Source organism: Sciurus carolinensis, chromosome 7 (genome assembly GCF_902686445.1).
Source record: "Sciurus carolinensis chromosome 7, mSciCar1.2, whole genome shotgun sequence".
NCBI classification, from domain to species: Eukaryota; Metazoa; Chordata; class Mammalia; order Rodentia; family Sciuridae; genus Sciurus; species Sciurus carolinensis.
Genome location: NC_062219.1, coordinates 122,034,733 through 122,059,378, shown reverse-complemented (window position 1 = coordinate 122,059,378; position 24,646 = coordinate 122,034,733). Strand labels below are relative to the sequence as shown.

At 37.9% G+C, this 24,646-nt stretch overlaps 1 protein-coding gene across 3 annotated transcripts; it reads right to left on the bottom strand.

The window, feature by feature from the left end:
* Positions 1-356: 356 nt before the first annotated feature.
* On the bottom strand, positions 357-23,716 carry Btnl2 (butyrophilin like 2). Of its 3 annotated transcripts, XM_047558808.1 has the most exons (9): positions 23,569-23,716; positions 20,125-20,208; positions 11,375-11,722; positions 9,472-9,753; positions 9,006-9,026; positions 4,893-5,240; positions 3,463-3,744; positions 2,678-2,773; positions 357-2,128 (listed from the first exon to the last, which is right to left on the bottom strand). In XM_047558808.1, the coding sequence occupies exons 2-9, from the start codon at positions 20,201-20,203 to the stop codon at positions 1,905-1,907; spliced, it is 1,680 nt and encodes a 559-aa protein (XP_047414764.1). In that variant the 5' UTR covers positions 20,204-20,208; positions 23,569-23,716; the 3' UTR covers positions 357-1,904. The 3 variants fall into 3 exon arrangements, with proteins under 3 accessions (XP_047414764.1, XP_047414766.1, XP_047414765.1); XM_047558810.1 differs by lacking the exon at positions 9,472-9,753; XM_047558809.1 differs by lacking the exon at positions 20,125-20,208.
* Positions 23,717-24,646: the final 930 nt, after the last annotated feature.

Below are 24,646 nucleotides of genomic sequence, written 5' to 3'. Positions count from 1 at the left end.
GTAATCAGTGCATGGTGGAGCTAAACAGCATCCTGATTCAGTATGGATTTCTGCTTCTGGCATAGTGATGGTCTTCCTACTCTTAGGTGATGGGAATACTCTCATGGGATTGGAAATTAGCAAATCTGCTTCACATTTTATGATTCCAATTATATGAAAAATCCAGAGTATAGGGACAGTATAATGTATAGAGACAGAAAGTAGAATAGTAGTTGCCAGGGACTTGAGGCAGGGGAAAAAATGAGTAGTAACTACTTAGTTTCTTTTTGGGCAATGAAAATGTTCTGGAACTAGATAGTGAAGATGGTTGTACAACATTGTGAATGTACAGAGTGCTACTGAATTATATACTTTAAAATGATGAATTTTATTCAGCATTTATTTTACCATAATTGAAAAAGTAAAATAAATTTGCAAATACTTGAGAGAATAACAATTTCAAACATAAATTTATGAGTTTAGAAATAGAAAGAAAATATTATGATCCAAAAGAGAGACTCCAGAATGCTGTAGATGAATGATCCTCAAAGGATAGGGACAACTTTGTGATGTTTGCCATCCTGGAAAGCAGCAGTGTCTTTAGCAGATATTCCTCATTCTTGCTTCATGAGAATTTAAGACCCTTTCTTTTTTTTAAGATGTAACAAAATAATTTATCATTATATTTTATGTATGTAATATTGAAGCCCATATAGTTCTTTGGAGGAATATAGGTAACTCTAACCCATCACCTTCGTTGTTGTCCATTTTCTTTCTTAAAGACTTAAAAAAATTCTTTCTTCTTCCACATACAGTTTCTCTTCTTTAACTTATCACTTTATTGTTTACTCTTTGTTGCCCTTATTGCTTATATTTATATTTTATAATTATTAATTCTAAATTGTGCACTTTATTTTGCCTTAAATATTAAAATGGTGTTGTCATATGCATGATACATAATTAATTTTTCTCTTGGATTGGAATTTCTAAAAAGTTTCCTCACTCCACATTCTTTCTTAACTTTTTGAAAAAGTCTGGAGTAGGGATTTCACAACACAACACAATATAATTTCAAGATTATATTTTTCTCTTTATATGCAGCTGTTTTTTCTCACTGTTCTTTAACCATATTTTTTGTTTTCTCAGCTCCACTTACATGGACAGTTTAATTGCCACTATTTTAAAACAACTGATTGAATACTTGATGAGTGCTTTCATTTCCTCCTATGTGCTAAACTGCATTTCCCATTGGATTTTGTAAGGGTTTGGTCATATGATATCAGTTTGTAATTAGGAGTTAGAATATCACAGAACCTGGAGTAGGATAGGCCTCTGAAGGGATCAATGGTGATAAGAGCCTCCTTCCAGCAGTTGGTGAAAGGACGACAGTTCCGGGACTCTCATTATCATCCTGGTTTTCAGAATTCAAGGTTGTTGTTTCCCTCGAAGATGTTGAAGGGGTCCTTCTGGGTACAGATGTACAGAGAACTACATCAGGGGACCACATGATGAAGAGTGGGTATAGAATTCCAGAGAAAAAATTCTGAAGAAAGGTGTAGAGAGGAAACCTGTTGATCATGTTACAAAAGAAAGATATCCAGAGGCACAGTCAGGGACACTCCAATCATCCAGGGGCCACCTCAGGAGAAGGTTTGGAGGAGGAGAGGTGATGGCCCAGTACATATTTCCATAGCAACTACTGCCCCAAACCCATGATGGGTCAGAATTGCTTTACCCCAGGGAAACATTATTGGGAGGTAAAAGGAAGATGGACCTGCAACTAGGTGGGCTCTGGGTGTTTGTTCAGATACAGTAAGGAGAAAGGGGTGGCCGATAGAAAGTCCAGATAAGAATTTCTGGGTAGTGGGATATGAGGTGACACAATGATGACACAGTGATGACTGTGACACAATGATGACTTTTCCTTAAGACATTGTCCTTGACATCAGAGACCCATCCTGTCCCATCCCTGACCTCCATCTCTCAGTACCACCTCCCAGATGTGAGCCCCTTATGGCCCAGCAGGTAGAGCAGAGAGTCAGATCTCTGTGGAATGTCTGGCTGCATGAATGATCGTGGGTCATGCCCTCGTGTTCCTCAGAAAGAATCAGTTTTGAGTGAGCTGTATTAGGATCCAGGGTCATATTCACTGTAAAGAAAAGATTCATTATGATAACTCATCAATGTCTAAAAGTATTAATTTCTCACTATTAACATATAAACAGGCAAACGAGCTTTGGTGACAAAAGAAATTTTAAATTGCACAAACTTTCTGGGGCACACAAAATAACTTGTCAATATGTGAGATGACCTTCATCAGCAAAGTAGGAATCACCAATAAGTGGACCCATCACATTATTAAAGGTCTTAGTGAAATGTTCATGCCAACAGAATCTCAGTGAAATCTGAGCTCTCAGTCTTGACAACAGGATGACCATGCCACCAACTTCTTTTCTTCCTTTCCCTTAACTGGCTATCGGAGGAATGGGCCCAAAGAATCAAATTATTGTTTTTTAATCCTGTTGCTTCTATTATCACTGTAACCCCAAGCTCATTCATCATTGAGCCTCAATTACATGAATGTAGACCAGGGACTCCCAAGGTTCATTAATTACCAAATATTCACTGAGTGCCTTCCATATGTGATTGCTGAGAAGAGAGCCCAGGGAAAATACATGGTACTATTTACCTAACTTACCTTTCTCACAGTTCTTCCTCCTGATCAGGCCTATGACCATGGCAAAAAGCAATCCCAAAACAGGTAGTATCGTCCATGAAAATGCCATCCTGGACTCTGAAATGGAAACCCCAGAATCCCAGTAAATCATGAAAGTAGGAAAATACCCAGATTGTCCTTTTTATCTGAGAAGTTCCTGGGCTGGAGAAGAGGGAGAGAAGTGAATCTCTCAAGGAAGCTGTCGGTTCCCTTTTCCCTGCTTTGTAGAAGCTGAGGGAGGGAAGACTAAGTTTATGTCTGGCTAGCTTTCGTGTTTGCTTCTTTCAGAAATGTACATATACAAACAATTATTCTCCCTCTTTTTCCAAACTTATCACAGTCACTGGAATAATGGCAAAAGAATAAAATTATGTAGCTCATAACCCTGAAGATCATGTTAAGGAAAATTATTTTCTAATCCAGAATAAAATTCACCATGAGGGGAAAAAACCCAAAGTGCTATAATTGTTTAAGAGTGTTTGTAGATACAGAGAATTAGAGACAATAATTAGATTTTAGTGTGTAGCCAATGATAAATATATCTTTAGGGCTGTATCTGGGGATATAAGCAAGAAACTCAGAGGAATAGGATCCCAGGTGTCCTGAAGATCAGCTTTGTCAGAGATAGCAGGATATCTCATCAGAATTATATATATATACACATATATGTCTTTATATAGTATATAAAGAAAGCAATAAAATGAGTAAGTCTGATTTGGTCTTAGTATTTAATTCTAAACCTGAGAGGAATGTATAGAATCACCAACCTGAGAGAGTAAAAGCTGCTTTTTTCTCCTCACCCAGAGGGAGGTTGCTGATGGAACAAGTCACATTTGCCATGGAGCTGTTAGGGATCAAAAGAGATGTCTCCACATGGAACAGCCCATGGCTGTCTGAATGCAGGATCTCAGAAATTGATGGTATTGTCTTTCCTTCCATGTCTCTCCATTGCATTTGGGGTTGTGGGAACCACCCATTTGAAGTGCACATCAGCTGTATCTCTCCATCTGTCAGCACCTCCATGGTGATCCTCGGGGAAGAACCCACAGCTGGGGAACAGAGACCAAGGAAGCAAAGCATGGAGCCTCTGCTAGTGGTTGTGTTATTGGTGACTGCACTGAGAAGGGAGAGGAGGACTCAGAGGGCTTGGGGAGAAAATCTTATGGGGAAATGACACTCCACCTAGAAATGAGACTGGCTGGAGTGTTTTCTTTTTTTATTTATTTTCTATATTCCTGAATCATCCAGGAACATATTAAAAGGCAAAATAAGATTTCAAATCCAACCTTTTTTTTTCTGTACCTGAGAACAAAATAACTTTGACCAGAGCATAGACAGGACAAAAGAACCTGGGTAAGAGAATATTCTCAAAGATTAAAATCATAAATATGTGTGTCCAATGGCAGAAATGATGGGGCCCATTTAACTTCCCAACATGTGTTTCTGTGGAAATTTTCTAAATATGTTTATTAACTTAGATTGAAAATACATGGGAGATAAATGTAGGATATTCAAGATTTTTACCCATGTCCTCAATGACATTTGCTAAACTTAGAAAATAAGTAGAGGGGATTTTATCTTTCTTCCTCCATCCATACCAAGATGGTCAATCCACATGATTTCTGTTTACTTGGTAGATCTAGTTTAGTCTTAAAATTATTATACTTCCTGGTAACTATACATTTCCCAGAATTTTAATAACATCTGTGAATTAATGAATCCTGTATAAAATAGAATTCTCAGATTTCCTAAAATATATGATCATTTCATGGACATACTCAGAAGTATAAAAGTTCTATACCTATAAGAATGATAGAAAAGTGAAACAGACATTATTACCTCATGAACATATATGACTGTATGACTGATGTGATCCTACAGTATGTTTAATCAGAAAAATGAAAGTACACTCCATTTACATATGATCTATCAAAATGTATAAATGCATTATATTATCATGTACAACAAATTAGAACAAACTAAAAAAAGTTCTATACCCAAAGAATTAAATTTGGTTCAGTGGAGTTTGTGGGTTTTAAGTATCTATGATAGCTCCTATGTACTGGTGGTTCAATATAAATCTGATAATAAATGAACATTAAGAAAATTTTTGGTGCTGCAAAAATTACCTGGGAACAAACATGCTAAAGCAATAGGAACAGGTGCCAAATTCAAAACATCTATCTAGAATCCTTACCTACCACCTTCAGATCCAAACTGGCCTTCTGGTAGACACCATCTTTTTCAAAAAGGCACTGGTACTGCCCATCATCTGAAGTTCTGGCATTTTGTATCTGCAGGGTTAGTCTCCCCTCATGGATGGCATCACTCATCAGTGCAGTCCTCCCTCTGTAGTCTACCATCTGCTCTCTAGCCACATGGTCCCCATTCATATATACATAAACTGCAGGATAATGGTGGGCTTGGACCCACCTCACCTCCATGCTCTGTGCATTAGCCTTGGGGAACAGGTAACAGGTTAATTGTATGTCTTCTCCCACTCTGACCAGGATGGGCTGGGAAGGTCCAATCACTTTTAAGGATGCTGTTAAATACAGAAGACAAAAAACAATGAACAAATGAAAATGGAGCAAATAAATGTCACCAACAAGAGAATTTCTAGTGTGGTTTAAAACCCATTACTTTCCTATGTTCACATATGAATACATGACCAGTGGAATTCTACACCACGTATAATCACAAGAATGGAATCCTTGATCCACTTTGACCTGTCATGTATATTTAAAAAGGACAAATAATAATAATAATAGAATGGGATCCTAATTAGAATAAGTTATATTCCATGTATGTATAATATGTCAAAATACACTCTGCTGTCATGTATATCTAAAAAGAACAAATAAATTTTAAAAGCTATGCAGAAAACCCAAAAAAACTAAAAAAAGAAATTTTTATAGGCATCCTGGAGGAAGTAGCAGGCTCAAGGTCATCTCTTGGAAAGATGGGAATCTTGTGATCTCAGGATACAGGTTGTCCTTGTTCCAGGAAGAATCTTCCCAGAATGCATGCCAATTTGAAAAAAAAAAAAAGTCACTATCTACTCCTTCCTGAAATTTTATGCAGTTTAAAAACAGTAGAATGATTCTTGAGGGCACTAGAGTCAACCCCCTCTCTGATTTGATCCTGGGGAGGGGGTAAAAATGAGTGTCAGGTGGATTTTTAGTAATTAAAATTGAAGAAAACTTTCTCAAGCTAGCCTAAATCAGGTCCAGCCACTGCATTTTATTCCCTCAAGTTTCCATAGGCAGACACTTAAGTTTAATGTCCTCAGATTATCTTGGAAAACTTTTAAGGTTGAGAATTGAGGGATTGGTGAAATACAAAATGGAAAACAGTGATGAATGTACAAAAGGGGTCTAATTCTCCAATTGTGGAGAGTGCAGATTTTCTCTAGGATTCAAGCTAGACAACACCTTTTATTCTCTTCCCCTGGTGTGCCAATTTTGCTCTATTCTAACTTGAAAATACTCTTTTCTATCAAATGATAAGAATGGCTTCATGGATGTTGTGATTGTTTATAACCAAAGTATAGGCATAAAATTGTAGATTCTCTGGGTGTGAATCAAAGTCAAGATATCCCTATTATGTCATTAGCCAAAATCTGATAGGTGTCTTTCTAGAGAAGAAACTCACTGTTAATACAATTCTAATGTTGGCCTTATTCCTTCTAGCAAAAATTTAACTCCAAGTTAATTCCTGGATATTGTTTGTTTTGTCCTTCAGTTTTACTTAATATTATCTGTATCCAACATTTGTCTGATAAAATCTGAAGACAAGGGTAGGAATCAGAAAAAAGTGAACTAGGGATCAGTTTGCTGCCATTTCTCCATCCACATGTCCTAATGTACATAATCTAACGAAACACATGGTTTCCTCATCTCATTACCCAAATGAGGACTCTCCCCTGTCTGTGACCTGTGGTTTATATCAAATGTCAAACTGGTTTAACCTGCTAGGTATAGGTCACTGGAAGTTAAAATTTACTTTAAAGGGACCAAAGAAAGCAAAATACAAGTATGGAGATTCAATTAATATTTAGACCTTATAGATATGTAAAGCTCCTGTTTTTCCAGAAGTCAAGTAAAACTGAAGTTTAAAGGGTTAGATAAACCTTGCAGCCCTATTTGTTATATGCTTTTCTACTAGAAAATGAGCTCCCCAAGAGCAGTTACAGTTTAGTACACAGCTTTCCACACGATTCCTTCTCAAATTTATTGTTTTGTTTTGCTTTTGAGAACTGGATATGTGTTCCTGAATTGCCTTAGGCATATCCCCTGAAAAATTAATTCCCTTCTGGAGTGTGGAGTATACTAGTTATACATTAGTCCTTGAAAGCTGATGATCTTGTCATCATATTATACAGTACTGTTTCCATTAACATGTTCCATTAAGTGGGCTAGCTCATTCCTCAGGTTAATACTATTGCATCTAGTCTCTTAGAGGACACTATATCAGAGATCAAATTCAACCTGTTTATTTTAAAGATGAGTAACAGAGACTACTGAGTTGACAAAATTATGCATAAGTGATGAAGACCTTGCACCCAAATTAGATTGATTACAAGGCAAACATCACTATTTCAGCAGAACATATATGTCTCTAAGATAGTTTAACTGCAAGTGAAAATAACCTTTTAACAACTGTAGGAAAATATGAAATGATTCCTCCAAAGCACTTATATGTCTGGAGTATAATTAAGATTTCAAAACCAGTCATTATTTTTATGTTAATAAAATTATTTGCCAGAGTAAGAAATCTGAGAAATAATTGGGTTGAGAACTGAGTTTGCCTGTGGCCCTGTGCATGGGTGCTTCCTCTGAGCCCCTAATTGTGAGGATACCACAGAGGCAGCAGCTACAGAACTCCTGTGCTCTTGAGTCACCACAGTACACCCTCCCACCTCCCCGGGGAACAGCCCTCCCCAGCTGAGGAGGAACAAAGGGAAGCTCTGTGCTTTTACCCTATTTAGCTGTGGTCCTAGAAGGTCATTAAAATTTAGGAACAACACAACATAGGATTGTATTTTGTATGCTGGATCTCCAGTGGGCATGTTGAGTTGGCTAAGAGAACGCAGAGTGACTCTTTGCCTAAAACCTTCCTGAGGGACAGAGACTTGTTTCAACCTGCCCCACACAGGGGCTTGCCTTCCTGATCTGTTACTAACAAGTTCTGCCAGTTAAAGTTTCTGTCTGATCAGGCACCTTTGCTGCCTTAGGCAGAAGGGAATCCTGCTGAAAAGGCAAGGCTCACAGGACTGTTTCTCCTTTGGTTGTGGAGCCACCTTTGACCTTCCTGAGGCCCATTCCTTTATACTTGTGGCCCCATGGGTCAAAGGTGTCACACTAGATTCTGGCAGAGACTGGAATTGTGTTTGTCACCTCAATTTCCTTCAAAAACTCCTACATGGTCTAAAAAGCCTGGGCTCTCCTTACATGTGTCGCAAACACACACACACACACACACACACACACACACACTCCCACAAGGTGACTTGATGGACAATAGGGTACAGATGAAGGAAGAAACCAGGGTTCCCGGTTCATGTGTATGTAAATAGAGAGCAGGTGGGTCCTCACCGGTTAGGAGAAGAGTCGTAGAAACAAGAAGTTGGAAGAAGGTAAAAGAAACTGAAAGGGGCTCAACCTTCATTTGGTTATTTTTTAAATCACATCTTAGGCATAGTAAAATAGTATCTGCAGTTCAACTACAAGGTAAAAAAAAAAAAATACAAAGAACAGGAAAATTATCACCCCAGTGGCAGGATCCCATGCACTCAGAAAAATAAGGGCCTCCTCTCAATAGTGATGAGGTTAAGGCCTTCTGGGGTGAGGTGCAGGTGCAGGACCCATAATGGCTTGAAGGTGGGAGTTGTGGGAAGTGACCTCCAGTTATTACAATGACAATGCCCTCACTGTCGCTAGGAATGTTTTAAGGGCCTCCAGAGCCGGCCAGTTAGCCCATACCATCCTCCCACACCACAAAGGCAGCTCCCTTTCCTCTAGACACTGAGCAGAGAAGATGCACACGTTCCCAAAGGCGTCATCTGGGTCTTGGTTGAATTTCCATGATCTCCCAAAGTAGCAGGTTACACAGCAGAAAATTCCCTGAAGGGGACTGTGGAAAACTGAGATTTGCTGGTCTCCTCTCAGATAACTTAACACTGCACTTGGTAAGCCGTGCCTCTGGGTCTCCTCCAGATCCAGAGGTTCCGAAGCAGCTTCACATGCTCCGCCCTCCTCTGCGGCGAGAGAAGTGCGCCACACCTGTCGGGAAGATGGGTCCTACTCACCCAGCTCAGTCTGGAGTTTCTCTGGGACAAAAAATAAAAAAAGAGGGAGAGGGAGAGAGAGAGTGAATAGCGCATTAAGGAGAGAAACTATTTCCAAGAAATAAAAACCAACTTTATGAAATGCGGAAAATATTTTTTTAAAAAATTTATTTTTAAATAATAATAATAATTATTATTAAAAATTTATTTTTAAATAATAATAATAATTATTATTTTAAAAATATTTATTTAAAAAATCAATGCAGAAAGAAGAGAAGGTAGAACTTGGAAATTACCAAAGTAACATTAATGACTATTCATTCAAAATGCAGTATATGTATTTCTAGTGGTAAATGTTTTATACCTTTTAATACATATTATTAAATGTTAAATATTTTTCCTGATAAAATATATGAGCTGCTGCTGTGTGGTCCCTGGAACCTCTGTTGCTGACCTAGGCATGTGGTCCCAGAGGTAGAGCACTGACCTGGGAGGGCAATGACTGCCCCCTTCCCCTCTGTGAGGACAGGGTTGTGGATGAAGCAGGACACAGTTTCTACAGACACATTCCTGATCACAAGGGTGTCTTCCACATAGAACAGGCCCTCTTCATCTTGGATATGATGCTCAGAGACAGTCAGCAACCTCTCTCCTGTGATGTCTTCCCAATAGACCTGGGGTTCTGGGAACCAGCCCTTTGCAGTGCACACAAGCTGGACCTCACCTTCCCTGGGTCCTTCCATGTGGATTTTAGGGGCAGACCCCATATCTGTAGAGGGAAGTCACAACTCTGAGCTCCAGACCCAAAAATGTATAAACCCTGGGGACAGATCTCAGTGATGTTGCTCATAGGGAGATGGTGGGAGCTTAGGGGTCGGGAAGCAGAAAGTGTTTCAAAGTTTTCTTCCCATTTAAATTGGAGTTCTGATACATTTTGCTTGTTCTCCAGTCCATATTTTAAAATTTTAGCATTTGAGCATACTTTTCTTCAGATCCAGACAGGAAAATAAGAGGGAATGGAGGCATCATTAACATTTGTTTGTGTCTCTAGTACTGCAAAGAAATGTGTTGTAATCTATTCATTTGCTCTTTTATGCTGTGAACCCTTTTCCTCTTAATATTTCCTGTATCAGACACTTTGTCTGACATTGTGAATGGTATCTGGAATTCAATTTAAATAAAATGTTTAGTATGAATTTGAAATCACCTCCATGGAGGCTATTCTTTCCATTTCTTTCATTGGTGGTTGTAATCTTGGGACATGGTAGATAAACTGCATGAGGATTCCTATATTTAAATATTCCATTGGGGATGTTCTAATGGGAAATACATTTTTAAGAAATCCTAGAGCAATTTATATAGTCATGAAATTCTTTCTGCATTCAACACTATACCTCTCAAACCTAAAGGAGACTATATTTTTCACAGATGGAAATTCTATATCAGTTGTGAATAGAAAGAGATCCACTACCTTACCTGGAGTAATAAAAAAGTTTTGGCTTAATATTAAATGTCCTTGGTAGTGAAATGCATCAGTATGTACCCACTCCACTTATATCAGAATCTATGGATTCTTTTATTTGCTTTAAATGATCTCAAACATAGTAACAATTCACAATCATGGGTATTAAAAAAGGTGTAAGGAACCAGTATCATCAGTCAGAGATATTAAAATCTCCAGAGAACTGCTCTCCTATTGAGGTTGATGAATTTGCTTGATTTTGTCTTTAGCACATGAAGGAGCTATTCCTGTTAGGTTTACTTTGTGGATATTTCCCCATGAAATAGACTTGTTTCTCACTTCTTCCTACTTTGCTGTTACAATAGCATTCTGAGGAACCTTGACATTCATGGTGGGTGCTTCCAAAGGCACTTGTGAGCCCCTGATTGAATGCTGTATACAATAATCTCTATAAAAGCACAAAGTTCCTAACTTCTTTTGTCTCATCAGATTTCTATAAGGGGAATTAGACAAAAAAAATCCCACAGTTTCACATTTCATTACTGCATAGATGAGGCTGGTGGAGAACAACCCATTCCACTGAGATGCAGATGCTGGACAGACAGCTGGACTCAGTAATCAACTTGCTCTTGTACACCAGCTTTATGTGGCACAAATTTGTACCCTAGCAAAATTGCTAATGATTACATGTCAAGGCTTTCAAATAATCCTCAAGGATAGACAAAGATCATGCAAATTAAATTTTGGAGAAAACTTTTTGTGAGCTTGCTTTGGAGATTCCAGAACCACCTGCTTTCAGATGGCTCAGTGGGGAGGCTGGGCATTAGGAATTGCTGTGATGATTCAAAGGGAATTCTTCAAATGACAATAAACATCATAAATTAAAATATTTCTCCCTCTGAGACCCTGTCTTTGCCCAGATACTCACTTGCTACTTTGAGCAGCAAGCTTGTCTCTTTATGATAGTTCCCCTCCTGGAATTGGCACCAGTATTGCCCATTGTCGGATGGTTGGATGTTGTGTATCTTCAGAGTCACATTTCCATCTGCAATGCTGTCATCTATCCACTCTATCCGGTCTCTGTACTCCTCCATCTGCATCTCAGTCATCTCAACTCCATCCCAGTGTGCAATTGCAGGCATGTCAGGTTCTGTGCGGTACCACTTCACCTTCATGTGCATTGCAGTCCTCTTGGGGAAGAGCTGACAGGTTAGCAGTGCATCTTCCCCAACCCTGGTCAGGATAGGATATGCAGGACCAATCACTCTGAAGTCATCTACAAAAGAATGAAAAAGAGGCACCAGAAATGCCAGAGGAACAGTATGCTGCTTTATGTGTGTCCAACCTATTATAATAGAGGGATCTGTTCTAACAAAATCCAGCATGATGATCTGCATGTTTGCTTGTTAAAGAGAATTGTGTTCTCCAAAGAAAACGAGATAATCTGAGCATGAATGCTGAACCTATCACTTAATAGCTTTGAGACTTGGGGGCAAATATTCTTAGTGAGATTTTGACATTTGAAATCTTAGTTTCTTCATCTTTAAGGTACTAAAACCACCTGGGTTTTCTTCTCAAGTTGATATGTAGATTGATTTTTAGTTGGGAACTTTATAATTGGTAGTAATTAACATTTTAATCACTTTCCCAGAATTAAAGTAATACACTGATTCATTAGATTTTTTTAGAATTTCAGGATCACTTGTGTCCTAAATAGGGAAGTTGAGGGTTTTCCTTCTTCTTCTTTGCAGAGAAGGGAAGGCCCCAATTACTAGGACTATGAACAAGGCAGTTTTCGCAGAGGTATTTTGTGGTGGATTATGGGTAGTGGTCTGAGTTTGAGTCTTCTAATAAAATTTTAAGTCATGTTTTGACTTCTTCCTTGTTATCTGTAAATCAAAGAGATGATTGATAATTTCATGTGATTATGTTTAATAATTGCATATGTTACATTTACTGTATTCTTTCTCATCTCAAATGATGCAGGGCCACTTGCCCTTTTCTGTGCAGATTTCAGTTCTCCTTAGACTAAAAACACACCTTGTTCAGTTGTTGCTCAATATAAAACAGATGATGCTCAAAAAGTCATCATAGAACTTGAGACATAGTGGAAGATAGTGGGGTAGAGGTGGTTGCTTTCCAAGTTGTTCTGTGGTGTGAGATCAGGAAAGCAGACAAATAGATTTTCAGTGAGTTGGCTGATAAGAGGGACTTTACCAGGATTTAAATACTGCACTCTTGGAATAATTTAGGAACTCACCCAGGACTCTGGATATAATAAAATAAAAGAAGAAAACCCATTGGCCAGCTGGAGCAGATTCACCTGGGGCAGATCAGGAGGGTGACTAGGAGGACCCACATTTCGGGTAGCACCGTGGCATGTCTTGATATGCAGTAATCAGAGATAAAGGATACTACTGGACTGATCCAGGAGGTGAGCTACACTATATTCTTGTGTGGGAAAGACACCCAAGATGGGGACTGAGTGGGTGCTTGGAGATTGAGATTGGGAAGGATGGGACCCACAAATGGTGGAGGGGGTAAAGGATTGGCTCCTCCACAGCACAGCAGAACACAGAGGAGGCTCCCAGTGTGGATTGCCAGCTGCCTGGCTCTGGAGGTGTGCTGATTTAAAACCTTCAGACTGATCAACATTCAAAAAAGCACCAGAGTACTAACTAGAACTAAACTCTGCCTTTAGAAGCTCTGCCTCTGGGAATTCCTCTCACAGAACTCTATAGTGATTCCACCCTGAGAGTGGAGCAGACAAAATTCTCAAACCCACCCCACCTCATACCCAGAAGGGAAGTTGAGAATTTTTGAACTCCAACTGGCAACTTGAGGAACAACACAAAAAGAGAAAGGTCTTGATACTATGGTTACTACTCTTGTGCACAATACATACCTTGAGAAAAAAATGGAAAGAAAGACACTTGGGAACAGACAACCAGCACAGATTATCACTGACAATTTTGATCACTGCAATGGAAAAAATTCCTTAACTTTTTATTAAGAATTTTTTTTTCTTTCTTTCTCTATCTCTCTGGATTGTGTGCTGAATGTTTCATGGACATTTGTACATATACATATGTCTCTCTCTTCTCATTCCTAGAATTTTTTGAAGGTAGTTATTTTTCATAACTGTATGTTAAGGGCTATGGTTTTTGATTAGTATATTTTGGTTTTGTTTTGTATTGTTGTTCACCTATTTCTCTTGATTCTCTCTCTTTTCTTTTACTTACAGGCAAATTCTATTGTTTTCTTTTCAGTCTTCCTTTAATTTTTTACTTCTACTTTCTCTCCTCCATAATAATCATCATATCCTACATCTCTTCTGCATTCTCCCTGGTCACCAGTTGAAATAGCAGACCCTTTTGAAAACTTACTGTTTTTACTGTTGGCTTACCATACAACTTCTGTGTATTGTGACAATTAACTTTGTAGATGTCATAATAGGTATTTAGTTTAATCCTATATATTGTTCACATTGGTTGTTATTATTTGTCTTCCCGTAAACCATGAGGTACAAGAAACCTTCAGGGACACTATAAGTTCATAGAATAGAAGCTCTGCCACATCAGATTCATACCAATAAATGGGTAAACACACAAACAATAGGAAAAAGCAAGGGAACAAATCATTTAAATCAAACCAAAATACCTCAGTGACAAAATCCATTGATACTACAGTGAAGGAAACGTTAGAGAAGGAATTCAGAAAGTTCATAAAGTAATCTACAATATTAAAGATGACGTAAGGAATGAAATCAGAGAGAAAATACAAGAAGTGAAAGATCACTTCACTAAAGAGACAGATATTTTGAAAAGAACCAAATGGAAATTCTCAAAATGGAGGAATCAATATACCAAATTAAAAAGCCAATGGAAAGCATCACCAGCAGACTAGACCAGTTGGAAGATAGAACTACACTAGAATAATAATCAAAGGAGAATTAATTCAAATTAAAAATAAGAAATAAAACAAAATGACAGGGAATAAAAATCATATCTCAATAATAACATTGAATGAAGACAAAATATATAATATTGAAAATAAAGTAGACCATGGAGGAAAGATATTAAGAAACCATGAATAGAACTTTCAAGAAATATGGGATAACATAAAAGGTCAAATTTAAGATTTATCAGGATAAACGAAGGCTCCAAATACAAACCAAAGGAAAGCACAAACTTTTCAATGAACTATCAGATAATTTCCCAAACCTTAAGAATGAAATGGAAAATCATATACAGGAGGCATCCAGGACTCCAAACATGAGAAATTATAACAGATCCACACCAAAGCACATTATTCTGTAAGTATGCCTGACAGACTTACAGAATAAGGATAGAATTTTCAAGGATGCTAGAGAAAAACAACAGGTCACATTTAGAGGTAAATCAATCCAGATCTCAGCTGATTTCTCAGCCCAGACCCTGGAAGCTAGGATGTCTTGGAATAATATGTACCAAGCTCTGAAAGAAAATGGATGCCAACCAAGAATAGTATACCCAACAAAGTTAAACTTTACATTTGCAGGTGAAATGAAAACCTTCCACAATAAACAAAAGGTAAAATAATTTGTAGCTAGAAAGCCTGTACTACAAAAACATGGTAAAATATAACCTGAAGAAGAAATTAAAAATAAAAGTGAAAACCAGCAGAGGGAGGAACTACACTAGAATAATAATCAAAGGAGAAATTAATTCAAATTAAAATAAGAAATAAAGCAAAATGACAGGGAATAAAAATCATATCTCAATAATAACATTGAATGTAAATGGCCTAAACTCATCAAGCAAAAGACATATACTGGCAGATTGGATTAAAAAATAAGACCCAACAATATGCTGTCTCCAAGAGGCTTACCTCATAGGTAAAGACATCCACAGACTGAAGCTGAAAGGATGGGAAAAAACGTAGCATTCATATGGATCTCATAAAAAAGCAAGGTTTTCTATTCTCATTTCAGATAAAGTGGACTTTGAGCCAAAGTTAATGAGAAGAGACCAAGAAGACATTTCATATGGTTTAAAGGAATTATGCATCAACAAGAGTAATAATCATAAACATTTATGTCCCAAACAATGGAGCATCTACATACATCAAACAAATTCTTCACAATTTAAAGAATCAAATAGATCAAACACAACAATACTGGGTGACTTTACCATGCCTTTCTCACCACTTGATAGATTATCCAAACAAAAACTAAATAAAGAAGCCATAGAACTAAAAAAAAAAATTACAATTAATAATTTAGACTTAACAGACATACAAAGACTATTTCATCCATTAATGAATGAACACACTTTCTTCTCAGCAGCACCTGGATCACTTTCTAAAACAGACCATATGTTAGGCCACAAAGCAACTCTCAACAAATAAAAAAAAAAGAGAGATAATACTTTGCCTTCTATCAGATCATAAAGGAATGAAATTAGGAATCAATGATATGATAAAAATAGAAGTTACTCTAACACCTGGAGACCAAGATGCTATTGAAAGATGAATGCATAGCAGAATAAATCATGGGTGAAATTTAAAAATTCTTAGAAGTGAATTTGAATAGTGATAAAACATGTCAAAATCTCTGGGATGCTATGAAACCATTCTAAGAGGAAAGTTTGTAGCACTGAGAACATTCATTAAAATAATAGAAAGTCATCAAGTAAATAATCTAACATTACATCTAAAGTCTCTAGAAAAGAATAAAACAACACCAAAATCAGCAAAAGACAGGAAATAATTAAAATCAGAGCCAAAATTAATGAAATTAAAACAACCAAAAAATGTCCAAAAAATCAATGAAACAAAAAGTTGGTTCTTTGAAAAAAAAAAAGTTTTCTTGACTAGTCAAAAAAGAAAAAAAAAAAAAGAAGCCCTTGAACTATTAAAACTTGTGATGAAAAAGAAATATCACCACAGATATTACTGAAATCCAGAGGACTATCAGAAACTACTTTGAAAATTTATACAATAAATTAGAAAATCTTGAGGACATCAAAAAATTTCTAGAGACATATGACCTACCCAAATAAATCAGGAGGACATAGAAAATTATACAGATGAATTTCAAATAACAAAATTGAAGACTCCTTCAAAAGCCTACCAACAAAGAAAAGCCCAGGTCTGGATGGAATCTCAGTCAAATTATATCAGTCCTTCAAAGAAGAGTTAACAACTATCTTTCACAAATTATTCCACGAAATAGAAAAGGAGGGATCCTTCCAAACTCATTCTATGAAGCTAGTGTCACCCTGTTACCAAAACCAGAAAAAGACACATTAAGGAGAGAAAACTTCTGACCAATATCCCTGATGAATATAGATGCAAAAATTCATAATGAAATACTGGCAAACCACATACAAAAACATTGAAAGCATAGTGCACCATAATCATGTAAGGTTCATCCCAGAGACATAAGGTTGGTTCAACATATGGAAATCAATAAATGTAATTCACTTTAATAGACTTAAAAAGAAGAACCACATGATTATCTCAATAGATGCAGAAAAAGCATTTGACAAAATACAGTACCAATTCATGTTCAAAACACTAGAAAAACTAGGGATAGTAGGAACATACTTCAACATTGTAAAATGCCCTCTTTCACCACTTCTATTCAACAGTCCTGGAAGGTCTAGCCAGAGCAATTTGGCAAAAGAAAGAAACTAAAGGGATACGAACAGGAAAAGAAAAGCTCAAATTATCCCTATTTGCCGATGACATGATTCTATATTTAGAAGACCCAAAACACTCCACCAGAAAAATTCTAGAACTCATAATGAATGCAGCAAAGTAACAGTATACAAACAAAATTACCATCCATAAATCAAAAGTGTCCTATACTTCAATGATGAAAAGAAATATATTAGGAAAACTAATATCTCTGAAAGAGATATTAGGAAAAGTATCCCAATGACCTAAAAAGAAAAAAAAGCCAAACCAAAAAACAAAACAAACAAACAAAAAACAAACTTGTGAATCAATCTAACAAGAGAGGTGAAAGACCTCTACAATGAAAACTATAGAACACTAAAGAAATAAATTGAAGAAGACCTGAGAAGATGAAAAGATCTCCCATGTTCTTGGATAGGCAGAATTAATATTGTCAAATGGCCATACTACCAAAAGCACTATATTTATTGAATGCAATTTCTATTGATTTTGATGACATTCTTCATAGAAATAGAAAATGCAGTCATAAATTCATTTGGAAAAATAAGAGGCCCAGAATAGTCCAAACAATCCTTATTGAGAAAAGTGAAGCAGAAGGTATCATAATACCAGATTTTAAATTATTCTACAGAGCTATAGAAACAAAAACAGTATGGTATTGGCACCAAAACAGACATGAAGACCAATGGTACAGAACAGAAGACACAGAGACAAAACCACATAAATTTGGTTATCTCATATGAGACCAAGGCACCAAAATCATACACTGAAGAAAAGATAGCCTCTTCAACAAATGGTGCGGGAAAACCAGAAATACGTAGTAGAATGAAATTTAACCCGTATCTCTCACCCTGTAGAACAGTCAACTCAATGTGGATCAAAAACCTAGGTATTAAACCAGAAACCCTGCACCTACTAGAGGAAAATATGGGCCCAATACTCCAACATGGTGCTTTAGGAACTGACCTCCTCAACAAGACTTCTGAAGCACAAGTAATGAAATCAAGACTCTATAAATGGGATGGATTCAAACTGAAAAGCTTCACAGCAAATGAAATAATCAAGAGCATGTAGAGAGAGTCTACAGAATGGGAGAAAATTTTTACTACCTGCACTTCAGATAAGGAGTTAATTTCCGGAGTATACAAAGAACTCAAAAAACTTAACACCAAAACCCACAAATAACCCGACCAATAAATGGGCAAAGGAACTGAACAGACAATTTTTAATAGAAGAAATACAACCAATCAACGAATATATAAAAAAGTTCAACCTTTCTAGCAATTAGAGAAATGCAAGTTAAAACCACATTGAGATTTCACCTCACTCCAGTCAGAGTGTCAACAGGTAACAATAAATATTGGTGAGGATGTAGGGAAAAAGTCCCACATTGCTGGTGGGACTGCAAACTGGTGCAACTACTGAGGAAATCAGTATGGAGATTCCTCTAAAAACTACAATTGGAATCACCATTTGACCCATTTATACCTAAATTCCTCAGTATGTATCCAGAGGAGTTAAAATCAGCATAACATTCATGAATCCACATCCATGTTTATAGCAGCTCAGTTAACAATAACTAAGCTATGGAACCAACCAGGATGCCCTTCAACAGATGAATGGATAAAGAAATTGTGGTATATAAACATCACAGAATATTGCTCAGCATAAAGAAGAATAAAATTATGGCATTTATCGATAAATGGAATGATCTGGAGACTATCATGGTAAGTGAAATAAGCCAATCCCCCAAAACCAAAGGTTGAATTATCTCTCTGATATGTGATGCTAACATAGAATAAGGAGAGAGAAGGAAGAGGAGAAGTTCAGTAGATTAGACAAAGGGTAATGAAGGAAAGGGAGTGGGGATAGGAATAGGAAAGACAGTGGAATGAATCTGACATAACTTCCCTACATACATATATGAATACAATACAGTGAATCTCAACATCATGTACATCCATAAGACTGGGATCCTAATTAGAATAAGACATACTCCATGTTTTTATAAATATGTCAAAATAGGCTCTACTGCCATGTATAACTAAAAAGAACAAATAAAAAAGTCACTGTAGAACTTAGATTGACACCTATTTGCATCCTTCCTTGATGGGGTAGATATGAAGTCAACCCTCTAACTTCTTTTATAGGTCAGAAAACTGCAGAGAGGGGACAGTGGCCTCATTACATCACAGAACTTCCTCAGCACTCAATCTGGAGCCTGTGCTGCCCCTTCTAGTATTTTTCTCTACCTCATCTGACTGCATTTTTCCTTAGAGTTGTGATATTTCCCTCTCATATTGAATTTTCATAATTCTTTTCAAGGTACAGGTTGACTGATAAATTCAGCTACTGAGATTTCCAAGTCCATTTTTTGGAAGTCTCTTCTAGTTTCTTATTTATAAATTTTTATGCCACTTAATGTATGGTAAAAGCAGATGCTTTTCTTGCTCCCAAAGCTCTGGCACACATGGAAGTAAGGGAATGGATGGATGACAGCATTTTCCAGTCACCATCCAAGCGCTTTCTCTGTATGGCTTCAGGGACTCCCAAAGCCTGTGCTACCCAAGGAAGCATAGGTACTGTTGTTATTCTCATGCTACAGGTGAAGAACAAAGGCATATGGTGCTCAAGTCGCTTTCCAAAAATGACACAGCTGGGAATGCAAAGCCCTTTTTGGAACACAGGTGCTTGCATTCTGGATCTGCATTTTTTTTTTTTTTTTTGGTACAGGGAATTGAACCCAGGTTGCTTAACCACTGAGTTGCATTCCCAGCCCTTTTTAATGTCTTATTTAGAGACAGGGTCATGCTGAGTTGCTCAGGGCCTCGCCGAATTGCCGAGGCTGGCTTTGAACTCGAGTTCCTCCTGCCTCAGCCTCCCAAGCTTTTGGGATGGATCTGTCCTCTTGAACACTGTACTAGTCCTTTTGAGCTGCAAACTGTACCTGGATTGAGTCACTGGGAAGTTACATCAAAGGGAAGAAGGGGATCCTACCTGATTGCTTCATGGTCAGCAGGATGAATAAGAAGGAGGCAATCACACCAGACAGACTGTGCCCTGGAAGATCCACCATTCTCCCTGGAGCAAACACAGGGCAAGTATGACTGTGGGAAGCAAGCTGTGATACACCTGGCAGGCTCCGTGGCTTCCAGTGGCGATGCCATCTTAGCCAAGATTCAACATCAACCCCTTCACAATGGAAAAGTGAAGCGGCTTGGCTCCATTTCTCTGCCGTTATTGATCACAACTAGCCCCCTTCCCTAAAGTATTGCATTTTAAGCAACTTCTTAGGCCTGAAGGAAGGAGGTTTCTGATTGAAATGAAAGGCAGTTCTGAGTTAGAGACAATAATATTACCAAAAACAAACAAACGAACAAACTCCTCGGTCTATCTTTGAGCATGCAGAAATTATAGAGTAGGATTCAAATATTTTTTTCTCATCCTCTTCCTGACCCTTCCCGCAAAATCCTCCATCGCTAGTTTCCTAGATGCAGAGGAAAGAGCTGGAAGACTCTCCCCTGCTGCCACCAGGAAGCCACCATTCAGTACCACCATTCACAGAACCCAGGAGCACAGGGGCCTTGGAAAGTGAAGGAATGTTTGTGGAAATGGTGCTACCAGAGAAAATGGTCAAGAAAATGACCTTAGTGGCCATTTAGAATAGTCTTGAAGACTTGTAGAAATGAATAAAATGAGTGAAAGAAATAGCCTAACTGGCAAGATCAGCAAACCCAATAAGCCCATTGTACCAGCATAATAAAAATACTTCTACAGATGTGAGAAATTTGAAACTTACCAGGACGAAGATGGTGTGAGTGTGGAAAAATGAAAAATTCAGAGTGAAAGACATCTAAGGCATTATATTGCATGTGTCAAGTATTTTATTGAAAGAAAAACTTGCCTCACTCTAGGTAGAAGAACCAGCTCTGTAGCAATGTTGAGTCACTCACTGCTTCCCTTTCCCCAGAAACTATTGCTAATAAAATTTTATGGGGCAGGATGAAAAAAATCAACAGCCTGCAAAGGAGATTATAAATTGAGATTCAGGAGATTATTATTAAGCTAATATTACCCTATTTGTTTTCAAACCTGTGTACTTTCATCTAAGATATCATTAAGCAAACTAATTTGAACCCAGTCACAATACATCTAAAACAGAACTAATGTATTTGTATAAAAATGAAATCGAGTATTGCAAGACAGCACAGGTGGCCAGTGGCTTGCCACATGAAGCACAGTTCACTTCTCCTGAGGTTGAAGGATCTTGCTGTTACTTCCTCAACTCTTCTTACAAAAAGTAGAAACATGTTTTCCCACCAAACAAGAGCAAAGAAAGGCCCACAAAGCCCATGCTAAGCACCATTGCTCAGTCCTGTGAACTAAAAAAACCCACGCTTATTACAAATCTCTTTATAGGTTTGTAATAACATATCTCTTTATAGGTTTGTTTAACATATCTCTATGTTAAAGCAGGGAGGGAAAGCCTATAAATGCACTGTAGAGGAATTGTTTGTCCCAATCAGGGAAGGTTTTGAAGAATGTTGTGAAAATACATCTTAAACTTCCCTGATGCTCAAGGATGGATTTTGTGAGAGGGAATAAAAGAGAGAATAACTGCTTTGTACCAGGTCTCAATAGGGAAAAGGGCAACTTTATCTTTAGAGGGAAAATGTCTGGTGACATTTTCGGGAGTCATAACTGGGGGCAGGGGACACAAAATGAGGAGAAGCCAGATGCTACTAAGCATCCTACAATGCACAGGACAGGCCCTGCAGAAAAGAATTATCCATGCCAGAATGTCAATAATGCCAGGGAAAAACTAGATTTAAATAGTAACCTTTAAATGAAAATGATTTGATTATAAGCTTTTGACATCTCTACTACTGAATGTAGACCACGGATCTTCTGAAACTCCTATTGATGATAAATATGATAAATTTTGGTATCATCAAATTCTTTAAAAACTTATTTTATTTAATTTTCTGCAAATATAAGTGTTAAGAAACAATGGTAAGTAGTGTCTTGTGTTTAGGCATTAGGTGAAAAACAATTCTGAATTCCAAGATCTATACCTACACTATTCATGTCTAAGTAAATTAAAAATTACTACATATTGTGGATCTTTAGAATTTTTTCCAGTAAACTGTCTCAAATGTTTTAATACCCCAAAGTAGGCACAGTACTTGATCTGTTTAAATTTTTAATTAATTGAAAAGAGTAATTAGTTCAGTTCATAAAGTTTGAAGTTTATATGTCTACATAAACCTTGAAAACAACAGTAGTTTGTGAGATGTTGAAACAACATAATTTTATAGAGAAGGAAAAATAGAAATGTTCTAGAGGACAAGGTGACTTTATTTCTATTTTTGTGATCCTGTTCATCTCAGTTTACTTTCTAGAACTTCTACTTTCTCTCCTCTTTGATGGAGACAAGCATTCCTAATTTTTTTCCAGCTATATCATCACCCTGTGACAGACAAGGAAATCATGGCTCAGAGACACAAGCCCAATATCATACATGATGAAGGCACAGAATGATCCTGGTTTTCTGATTTTAATCTAGTGCCCTCCACACCCAGCTGCTTCCCAGGAACACTGAGGATCAGGTGGACTGGGATGGCACTTTGAAAATGTCCAGTGGGAGATCAATACAAAATACAGTGAGAGGCAAATCTCATCATTTCCAAGGGCAAGGAGTCCCCAGACTCTTCTCCTTTACTTACTTGATTATATGTAATTACTTGATGGAGACTCTAGTGATCATATTGAGCTATAGAACATGAGAACCCCCTACCCCACCCTGCAACTGTGCACAGGCAGCCCCCACCCCACCTCAGGGCTCCTTCCACTGCCCCTTCCCAGCCTCAGCTGAGCTGCACTACTATGTGGTCAGCGCTTTTAGCTTCTGTGCATGAGTGAGAACATGCAGTATTTGTCTAAAAAGAAAATTCCATACATCATTAGAAAAAAGTTCATCTTTTCCAAAATGTGATGATCAGGCAAAATGATAATTTTATCTTTTCTCTCATTCAGTACTTTCGGGTTTGCTCCAGTGACAAACTGGGAAAGACAACAGAAAGATTTTATGAAAAGGTATATCTGTTTCTTGTTTTATGGGTCACAAGTGGTCAATGGCACAGAGCCCTGTTATTCTCTGACATCTTTATAAATAAAAATTACATAGATCTGTTCTCATATACCTGTTTCATTGAGGGGACTTTAAAAATAAATTTATATAATACACATATTATCATTTGTGTAGAAAATTATAAAATAAAAATTTAAATTATAGTTCTAAAAAAAATACATGAGGGTGATTATAACCAGGGCAGAGTTTCCCAACAGGACGCTGACTGTGTGAATGCCCCACATCCTCCTCCTGGTTGACTCCCCCAAATTCCCATGACTGTCACTCACCAGGGACTCCAAGTCACTTACGTGTCTCTCTTTCTCCTTGGGGGTGAAGTCAGGGGTTGCTGGATCTTCTCTTCACTTGTTCTCAGGTGTATTCTTCATCCACATAGCAGGTGTTCAAAGACAGATCAGAGCCCTGGGGTGTGCTGATTGGAGACAGAACTATGGGACAGGCAGAGGGGGTGGAGGTGGCCGCTGGTTCCCTGAGGCTTTGGGTGAAGGAAGGTTTACTTCTGCCAAGCTGGAGGCAAAGCCAAATCCCTGAGGCTCACTCTTAAAATGAAACTCCAATTAGAATAGATGTTCACCTCCCACTAGCTGCAATACTCTCAAAAGTGAAACTCAGAGGACAAGTGGACTTTGCCTGGGTTCTGTTGTGAGTTCTTTAGACCTGCAGACACAGTTGTGACATTGGACCTCCTCGCCCTCTCCAGGAGGCCAGGGACTCATGATGGGTCGAAGTTCCATACCCATATGTGCCATCTCCAGTAAGGTCCTCATACAGACTTGCTGGCCAGTGTCTATAAGGTCCTCATGCAGTGTCTCCTCACCCTGCCCTCCTTCTGTCAAAGGTTCCCCAACTGAGGCCAAGTTTCCACCAGAACATGGCGCCCATGACCCTGTCGAGTTGGAAGCAAGACTGCTGAGCAAATATCCCACCTGTCATTCTACTGAGGAGAAAACAGTCTCGGGGACAGGAAGGGCCTTCTTCCTAACCAGAAAACCTGCAGAAGGTCCCCTGTGGGCTACTTTACTGCTATTTTTGCTTCAATTCTTTGTCTCCACTTGCTGAATAATAAATATTTACCAGAGAAATTTGATAAGCTTCTCAACATAATGTTTGGGCACAAAGAGTGTGATGATAAAGCTTCTAGGCACCTTTGTTTCGTGTTCATGTTTCAGCCAGATTTTCTTTGACATTCTTTAGGGGTATGTTAGACACATTCAAGAGTCCTCCAGAATGTTTAATTTGAGATTTTCATTTCAATGTATATTTTGAGAACAGAAAAATAAGTAAGCATCAATAGGAACGTAGGGGGTCTTCCATTTGAATATTCAATCAGAGTAGAGGGGTCTGCTCCCCACTTGGCCTCTGACTCCC